This window comes from Lactuca saligna, chromosome 8 (assembly GCF_052625555.1).
Source record: "Lactuca saligna cultivar CGN05327 chromosome 8, ASM5262555v1, whole genome shotgun sequence".
Taxonomy (NCBI): Eukaryota; Viridiplantae; Streptophyta; class Magnoliopsida; order Asterales; family Asteraceae; genus Lactuca; species Lactuca saligna.
The window spans coordinates 44,495,460-44,505,717 of record NC_136424.1 but is presented as its reverse complement, the minus strand read 5'-3'; the positions used below and the strand labels follow the sequence as shown (position 1 = coordinate 44,505,717).

Genomic DNA, 10,258 nt, shown 5'->3' with positions numbered 1-10,258 from the left:
ACTAGTAAACTACCCTTTTCCAATTTACCCCACCCCATCGATTCTCACAACGACATGATCCATACTCTCGGATCTAAAATGAATGATTTTATCTAATCCATACTCGTGGATAAGGTATGAACGACTACAAGTAGTAAAAATAAATTTTTAACGATTTAAAAAATATTTTTGATCCTAAGTTTCATGAGTATATTCAAAATGAGCAAAAGCGGATAACGAGGAAAGAACAAAAGAATATCAGAAATATGAACATGATCAAAGATCTCAATACCAACCGCATCGATACTCATTTTTGCCTTCTAGGATGCACTCTTTTTATGCATTCCAGGTGGAGTAGATGTGTTACATAAATGTGTTGTCCTTCTAAACGTGCTCTTTATGATGGCCAATGCGTTCTCATTAACTCAAGGATGCACTATAGCATGGTGAACGCACTTCTTGCTTTTGAAAGTGTTTGTATAAACATTTTAGGAATATGTTTGATTGTGCCAATGTGCGTCACATGTTTACATGCACATTCCCTTAACGTTGAGGATTCTATAAGCGGTTATATGGTGTCTTGTGATTGGTTGACATCCATTTTGGCATAAAAATGGATGAGCCTAATGTATACAACTTTTATGCCTGATGCTCATTCTATAAATAGGGGTAACAACTAGGATTCTAACAATGGTTCTCTGTTTATTGTACCGATTATCTTCGTTTGAGCTCGTGAATAATAATCATCATATTTTTTCGAAACTTAATAAATATCATACAATTTACCCAGATTATATTGTGATAAAACTACATTAGATTAAAAGAACGAGAAAATGACTTGCTAGGGTAACTATCTTTGTTGTTTTGGTCACATTTAGGCAAAAAAAATTGTAAATATTTGACAATTTAACTTATTATATATGTTCACATATTATCATTGTCACCAGCTATAGTCGGTGATAATGATAATATGTGAATACATTTAACAAATAAAATAGTCGAATGTGTAAAAAAAAGTTGTTTAGATATGAACAAACCGGAAAGTTAATTATATTGCTAAGTCATTTTCTCCACATTTAATAGCGATTTTATTTTTCATATTTGCTTTTATTATTTTTTTCAAACGATATTTTTGTAACGACCCAATTTTCCAAATAAAATTTTCATTTTTTATTAATCAAAACAGTCTCATAAAATATGAAATCACAATGACAATTATTTCCAAAATTCATAACATCAACATTTTATTTCAAATATCAGAGTGTCTCGTAGTGAAATGTCGGAGAGTGCATGTCGCACCATCAAACCTTACCCTTACCCTTAAGCTATGAAGTGCCTGAAACAAACAACAAACTGTAAGCTAATGCTTAGTGAGTTCCCCATAGCATACCCCCATACAATCCATATAATCACATAATTCATATTAGTTGTATAAGCTACATAAACCATATAAGTTATGCATACAAACATATAAGGATGTCGTGGGCTCCTCCCAGAGTCTTATACCTACATGTCATGAGCTCCCTCCATGGTCTCTACTACTTGCCATGGGCTCCCCCACATGGTGTTTACCTAGGAATGCCACGAGCTCCCCTACATGGTCTTATATCCAACTGTCACGAGCTCCCTCCGAGGTCTTCCATGCAAATAACATAATAGTCAACTAGCATATCATATATCACAAAAATATTTATCATACTACATAACTTATATATAAACATATAGGGATGTCGTGGACTCCCTCAAGGTCTTACTCTTATGTGTCATTGGCTCCCCTACATGGTTTATACCTAGGAAAGCCATGGGCTCCGCCACATGGTCTTATATCCAACTGTCATGGGCTCCTTCAGGGTCTTCACATATCTAGTCAATATGTACTAGCACATACACACACACACACACACACACATATATATATATATATATATGCATACCAGACATATCCGTAGTGAATCCACAATAAACACTACTACTAACTAAATGGGCTAACCTTGGTGCCTTAGACCCATTAGTATGGTGAGGAGGCTCACCTCTGTCTGTTGAATCCGAAAGTTGCTCTCTTAATAACCCGTAACCACCTGTGCTGAACCATAATACTATTAACCCAATGTTAGGGTTGAATATAATCCAATTAAAGAACCCAAGCCCCAAGTCATTTCATAATGGCCCAAAAGTCTCCCATTGCTAATGGGCCTAAAGTCCATGACCAAAATCATTAATGGGCCTCATGGCCCAATAAAGCTCAACCATAGTAACCATGTCCCGAAACAGATAAATTGGCACACTAACTCAAAAAATGACTAGACCCAATGACTGATTAAGGACCAAAAGGGCGTATAAGTCCAAAACAAGTCTAAGCCCCTCTAAATGCGTACGCATTGCGCATCACTCCTGTATGTTTAGCGTGCTGAGTCCCTGAGCTGTACGCGTTACGTACGTTATACTATGCCCAACGTACAAGCAGATTAAACACTTTCTTCCATTAAAGTGCTTAATACTTGATGTTCCAATGTCTAATCTTTAGATCCGAGTCCATTAAGGCGTCCTAAGGAATAACGTTGGCAACTTTATGCCTTTGCATGTTCCATATGCTCCCAACAACCCATTAACACTTTTCCAAGAGTCTTAATCTATGCATGAGGTCAAAACACCCATCAATACTCCATTTTTATGCTGTGAATGGACTAAAGGACTTCAGATATATCCTTCCTAAGCTTTGGAGTTGCTCAAATTCTCAATAGGTGGTCCAAGAACACAAAAAGAGACTAAAGAGAAAACCCTAGCTCTAGAAATGAAAATGATGACCAATGTGAAAGCTTTTTATCTCCTCAAGCTTCCTTATATGTTAAAAAAATGCAAGATCCAGAAGCTCTTCCTCGTTTAAGCTTGTTTCTTCCTCTTCCTTGTAGTTAACACACTAAAAAGGATGGTGTTTAAACACTCACAATCTAAAGAACAAACTCTCTAATTATTTCAGGGCTTTAGGGACGTTTGAGGGTGAAGATGCTAGTTAGGGTAAGGCTCAAATGGGATAAGGATGCTTATATAGGTCTTAAGTCTAGGAATTAGGGTTTGAACATTCATCATGTATGCCCCCCGTACACTTTGGTACGCCTAGCGTACGTGCTGTCCCTTTGCGATCATCCATGCATGGTATACTAAGTGTACTCCTTAAGTATGCCCATCGTACTTAAGGGACCATTATGCAATAATTATAACTTCAAGGGTTCCAAAGGTAATACCTGATTTGGAGTGTTATAATTTTTAAGGTATCCTAATGTCACGAATATTAACTAAATATTGATCACTTCTAAAATTTACTTTTTAATTAATAAGTATGTTTTTGTTTTGTAAAATATTTTATATAGCCTTTTATATTTTTTTCCTTTATTTTTAAGCATATACAATATTTTTAAAGTAAATAGTATCCAAGGTGCTGTTTGTTTTTTCGAAGCGAAATAGTTTGAAGTTTGCAGACCACCTCTGCAACTTTCTATAGCATAAGAGGGAACCAAACAACTACAACATTCAATAAAAAATTTGTTTGTTTTTTAACTTCTGTAGACTGCTACAATAAGTTAAAGTAATGTGTGAAGAAGTTTGAAGCAGATGGTCAAGTGTTGCGTCACGCAGCACACAAACAACAATTTTTAAGTCAGAAATATTCTGACTTAAAATATTATGACTAACAGCTGCAAAGGATCAAGTGTTTGACGTATGTTGCGCGGCGTAGCAATAAATGATTTGAATAAGTATGAGGAGTCTTTTTAAAAAAAAATTATATATCAAATAAAAAAACAAAAAAAAATCTATATAATATAGATGTTTTAAAATTATTACAACTTTTTAATAATTTTTAATTAAAGTTTATAAATTTATTTTTTTAATATAACATTTTAAACTAATATTTAACGAAAATATTTTAAATGTTATAAAAAAATATTAAATTGACATATACAAATTTGTAAACACTTTAAAAATGTTGTAAAAAAAAATTTAGAAACAACTGTATGAAAGTTATAAAAAAATTATATGAAAATGTAAAAAAAAAGGTTAAAAACTTTTAAGAAAAAATAAAAATATTTGATTTAAAAACACTTATAATGAAATTATATGAAAGTATAAAAAAAATTATAAGTAAAGTGTAAAACATTGTATTAGAAAAACTGAAAAAAATATCATTAAAATATTATAAGAAATTATAAAAAGTTTTAAAAAATATATATAAAAAAAAAATTATTCATAGTCAATTTTTTTATATTGACCATTCAATTTGTTAATGTATTCGATATATTATCATTACTATAATATATAAATTCGTTCAACAAGTTAAACAGTTAACCGCAATAAATATAACAAGACTAAAAAAAAAAAAAATTACAAGAACTCTCTTCAAATATTTTTTATAGATTTAAAATCCAAAATTCTAACATGAACAAAAATCTTTGCCAACAAGTTCCGTTTTGTCAAAAAAGGCGTTCGGTGCGTTTGATTCAATACGTTGACACCGGCTCTCTTTCCCCTTCGAGGCTTCGAATCCGACGAATCAAAGTGGGAAACACAGTCCTTGCCGCCGGTAAGTTTCTCCGATATCTCTCCGTTACTTTCCTCACTCTTTACGTATATATCTGCTCTGTGGATTCATTCGAATTAAATCCCTCAAAATTTGATTTATTTGATTCAAACTATATGTAAACGAACACAACCTGGTAAGCCCTAGGTGTCATGTCCTCGAAAGCTTGATTATGTAATTTCGTTTACATTCGATTATTTTCAGCTTCTCGATTTGTAATTCGAGATTATTTACGGATCTCACATGTCTTACGTTTAATCTTATTCAAGTGTGGCAATTTAATTTACTGAATTCAACTAGCCAATCCGACGTAGATTTTATGTCATTATATATTTATATATCTGTATATAATCTCTTTGCTGTTGTATTCCATTTCAATTTTGAAGAACATACATTGGTTCCAGACTTCCATCGAACCTATATCTTTTTAGTCGAGTTACAAATTAAGAAAACCTAGATCATCCTTGTTGAATTTAACATGCTATCATGTGATGAATGACTTGTAATCCTGTATGAATTTGGCTGAAAAGTGCAGTAGTTTTTGAACTACAATGTCGATGGTGGATGAACCTTTGTACCCCATAGCAATACTGATAGACGAGCTGAAAAATGATGACATCCAATTGCGCTTAAATTCCATCAGAAGGCTATCCACAATTGCTCGTGCTCTAGGAGAAGATAGGACACGAAAGGAGTTGATTCCTTTCTTAAGTGAAAACAATGATGATGATGATGAGGTTCTTCTAGCCATGGCAGAGGAGTTGGGTGTGTTTATCCCTTATGTTGGTGGAATAGAGCATGCCCCTGTGTTGCTTCCCCCTCTTGAAACCCTATGTACTGTTGAAGAGACATGTGTGAGGGACAAAGCTGTTGAGTCCTTATGCAGGATCGGATCACAAATGAGAGAGTCTGATTTGGTTGATTCCTTTGTACCTCTTGTTAAGGTTGGTTTATTTTTCAGTAATCTATCATTCTATCTCTTCTTCATTGGTGAACGTCTGTTTCTTGACATGATTTTTGATCTATGGTTCAGAGGTTGGCAGCTGGTGAATGGTTTACTGCTAGAGTTTCTGCATGTGGGCTGTTTCACATTGCTTATCCTAGTGCCTCTGAGGCATTGAAAACAGAATTGAGATCAGTTTTTAATCAGTTATGTCAAGATGATATGCCCATGGTTAGAAGAGCAGCTGCAACAAATTTGGGAAAATTTGCTGCAACTGTGGAACCTTCACATCTCAAAACTGACATCATGGAGATCTTTCAGGATCTTACAAAAGATGGTAAGTTGTTTATCTCATATTTTATATAACTTTCTCAAGTTCATGATGAAAGCAACTAATTACTTTTTTTTTTTTTTTTTTCTTTTACTTTCTATAGATCAAGATTCTGTTCGTTTACTAGCTGTTGAGGGTTGTGCTGCTCTTGGGAAGTTGCTACAACCCCAAGACTGTGTTGCACATATTCTTCCTGTCATTGTTAATTTTTCTCAGGTTAAGTTTCTAACAAGTGAATCTTTTTTTTAAAGAAAATGAGAATTGAAAACAAAATTTGAATGTTTTCTGTTAAAAACAGGACAAGTCTTGGCGTGTTCGTTATATGGTTGCTAATCAATTGTATGAACTATGTGAAGCAGTGGGCCCTGAACCCACCAAGTATGTTGAATTTTCAAATCCAAAACAATTTCTTTTCTTTTTTCTTTTTTCTATTTTCGTTTTTTAACATTTTCTTTTTAAATTATAATAGGAGTGAGTTAGTTCCAGCATACGTGAGGCTACTTGGTGATAATGAAGCTGAAGTACGTATTGCAGCTGCTGGAAAAGTCACAAAATTTAGTCGAATTCTTACCCCACAACTTGCAATTCAACATATTCTTCCATGTGTAAAGGTATTATCAATGATGATGATTTATAAAAGTTTATTGTTTTTATTTTTTTTTAATTCTAATTCTTCCAAGAAACATTTGTAGGAATTGTCATCGGATTCTTCTCAGCATGTTAGATCTGCTTTGGCTTCTGTTATAATGGGCATGGCTCCTGTTTTAGGAAAGGTAACAACTTTTTTTCATTTAATTTTATAAAAAGGTATAATACAACTATATAACTGAGCTTTTTATAACGAATTGCAGGATGCAACAATTGAACAACTTCTTCCTATTTTTCTCTCACTTCTAAAAGACGAGTTTCCAGATGTACGCCTCAATATTATCAGCAAGCTAGATCAAGTAAATCAGGTAGATTAGATGATACTTGTTGCTTTCATTAATAAATAATTATTGCTTTATAACACAAAATAAATGCCAGGTCATCGGGATCGATCTTTTATCTCAATCTTTACTTCCAGCAATTGTTGAGTTGGCAGAAGATAGACATTGGAGGGTTCGTTTGGCAATTATAGAATACATTCCACTATTGGCTAGTCAATTAGGTGTAGCCTTTTTTGATGATAAACTTGGTTCTCTTTGCATGCAATGGTTACAAGACAAGGTTAGTTAAAAAAAAATGGTTTTGAGTAAATTACATTTTTGGCTTGTTTTTTCAATTTCATACCCAAAAGGTTTTCTCTTCCAATTTTGGTCCTTCTTTGAGCTTTTTTGTAACGTTTGGTCCTCTTTTATAACAAATGCATTTGTATTCAAACACGTTTATATAGAAAATGTATATAAACACGTATTATATATATATATATATATATATATATATATATATATATATATATATAATACGTTTACTGTGAAATACGTGTTTGTATATATTTTTTTATAAAAACGTGTTTGTATACATTTGTTTATAAATATGTGTTGGTATACAAATGCATTTATAATAAAATAGGTGTTTGTATACATGTTTTTTTTTTTTTTTTTTTTTTTTTTTTTTTTAATAAAAATGGATTTGTATATATTTATTTATGTACTTAATAAAGAGTAAAGACCTGTTCTTATAAATAGGTATTTCGTATACAAAAATGTTTTTTAAAAAAAAGTTTTTATATAGAAAAAATAAGGTTTCTGTATGTGAAAATATTTTTTTTGTACAAATATGATTTTATAAAGAAAAAAACATATTCGAAACAAAATTTTGAGAAAAAATAATGTAAAAAAAACTAAATTTAGGATGAATTCGTAACAAAATTCTGAAATCTGTGCAAAGAGTGTAAATTTTGGACCAATTTTGTAATAAAATTTAAAATCTGGGCCAAAAGTTTAAATTTTGGACCAATTTTGTAATAAAAATTTAAATCTGGGTCAAAAGTGTAATTTTGAAAGTGGGATGACCTGTTGACCGGGCTAAAGGGTCAAAATGAATACAATTACCGGGTTTTAGGACTTAATTGAATAAAAAAAATATAAAAACTAAATTGATTATAAAGCGCATATGGAAGGACTTTTTTTTTATTTTTATTTTTTTTTTATATTAAACTAACTTGTAGTATTACCTTTTTTTTTTTTTTTTTTTTTTCAGGTTTACTCCATTAGAGATGCTGCTGCTAATAACTTAAAGCGTTTAGCAGAGGAGTTCGGTCCAGATTGGTCAATGCAACATATTGTCCCACAGGTTATTATTTCTTCAGTGCATAAAATAAATTACATTTTTGTCCCTGAGTTAACTGATTTTTTTTATTATTATTTTGGTTCCAAAAAGCTTTCTCTTGCAATTTTGGTCTCAAACTGAATAAGCAATGACAATATATTACAAGAAACTCAAATAAGGACCAAAATTGTAAAAACAAGATATACTTGGGGACGAAAAGTGTAAATTAGTCTTCTTGGATTTAATATGTTTTAATTTGTGTGTATCTTTTATTTGTGGCAGGTGTTGGAGATGATTAATAATCCGCATTATTTATATCGAATGACAGTCGTTCGTGCAATTTCTCTACTTGCCCCAGTTATGGGCTCAGAAATTACTTGTTCTAAACTTCTTCCACCACTCATTACCTTATCCAAAGACAGGTAATTATTTAGTTACATTTTTGTAATATCTTTTTATTCTCCTCTTTCCATTTTCTATTTCCTATTTAATTTATTTGTTTTCTTCAGAGTGCCGAATATCAAGTTTAATGTCGCAAAGGTCTTGCAGCTGTTAATTCCTATCGTTGACCATTCAGTAAGTAACAATATTCTTTATACTCAAGGACCAAAAATGTAACTTACTCTAAATTTCGTGAATTTACTTTTTTGTCCTCCAGGTGGTGGAGAAAAGTATTAGGCCGTGTTTGGTTGAGCTGGCGGAAGACCCAGATGTTGATGTCCGTTTTTTCGCAAATCAAGCTCTTCAGTCACTGATGTCTAGCTAAATAAACAGGTCTCGTATTATTATTAATTTATTATTATTATTATTATTATTATTATTATTCCTAAGTTGTCAGTTGTTGTAATGTGAAAATGCGTTTTTTTTTTTTTTTTTTTTTTTTTTATAAATATTAAAAACTAGATATTGTTCACAACTTTAGCTTGTGTTAGAAATTGATGCTTGAATTCGGTTTTATAATTGTTACAACAATGTTTATATAACGGCTAAACATTACGTAAAATGACACAAATCAATAAATATATTAACCGATATATTCCACAGAAAAAAAAATAAGGAATGGGTACACCTACACCATATATAGATATTAATTACATACCTTTGCACTAAAAAAGTTATTAATCTTATATATACTTAACCATGTATCTTTTGTCCACCACCTCTATTATTATTATTTTTGCTTACTTTATTATTCCGCCTTCTCCTACTGGACTTCTTTCCACCACCACCACCGTAGGCGGCAACACCAACACCGCTAGGTATGAAAACTCCGGTGCCACCGCCACCATTAGCCCACAAACTTTCCATCCAACCAGGGACCGGACTTATCACAGTCTCCGACCAACTATAGTAGTTCCTAGCCACCGGCCTTGATCCACCACCACCACCACGAACCACTGGTCTCCGCCTTGTCTCCACTGTATACCGATCATCATCTTCATCTGTAAGCATGAGTATCTGTCGAGTGAGTTCTTGATAAAATGCGTTCTCTTCTGCATCAACCGAACTTGAAGAATCCGAATATGAATCCATGTATGTGTGACAAAAAACAAGATGTGTAAAAGTTTTGAGTGTGGTGTAAATGGTTTTAGAGGGGATGTATATATAGTCAAAGTGAATGGGAATAAATGAATCACTGGTTTGGATATGATATGGTCAACGTGAGTGGTTTCATGGAAGGTAGATGTGGGTGAACGTTAAGTTTCCAAGTGGGGTCATTCGTTACTTAACGATATCAAAGTTGGTTGAACCAATAACAAGTCCAAAAGACTTGGGCACGACCAAGACAACGCCACTTGTATCACGATATAATGTTTTGAATTATAATTTAGAGTCAACAATCTATACATCCAATCAAAATAAATAGTATATACGATTGTAGAATGAGTTTGAAGGGTATAAGGACGGTTTTTTTCTATAGGTAGAATGAGTATATATTTTTGGTAGAGATTCACAGAAAAAATTAAATTCCAAACGTAGTAAGAAATTAATTGAGAAAATAGCATGTTACTTGAAGTTTTGTTTGGGAAACTTGTTTATTACTAATAAACTATTTCAAGCTAAGCTTATCAATAAACTAGTTTATATGAACATTTTCAATGGGAAAATTTTCTTATGGATTTTTTTTAATTGACAAATTAATCTACTTCTAAATATTATTATGTGTTCTAGTGATATC

At 32.3% G+C, this 10,258-nt stretch overlaps 1 protein-coding gene across 2 annotated transcripts; it reads left to right on the top strand.

The window, feature by feature from the left end:
- The first annotated feature begins 4,408 nt into the window (after positions 1-4,408).
- LOC145008905 (uncharacterized) lies at positions 4,409-9,039 on the top strand. 2 transcript variants are annotated; one of them, XM_078967532.1, is made up of 13 exons: positions 4,409-4,555; positions 5,088-5,496; positions 5,586-5,832; positions 5,930-6,042; positions 6,125-6,204; positions 6,296-6,437; positions 6,519-6,599; positions 6,678-6,782; positions 6,853-7,035; positions 8,011-8,103; positions 8,362-8,501; positions 8,589-8,655; positions 8,738-9,039. In XM_078967532.1, exons 2-13 carry the CDS (start codon positions 5,104-5,106, stop codon positions 8,843-8,845), a joined length of 1,752 nt encoding a protein of 583 aa, XP_078823658.1. In that variant the 5' UTR covers positions 4,409-4,555; positions 5,088-5,103; the 3' UTR covers positions 8,846-9,039. The 2 variants fall into 2 exon arrangements, with proteins under 2 accessions (XP_078823658.1, XP_078823659.1); XM_078967533.1 differs by having other exon boundaries at positions 5,083-5,496.
- The last annotated feature ends 1,219 nt before the right edge of the window (positions 9,040-10,258 follow it).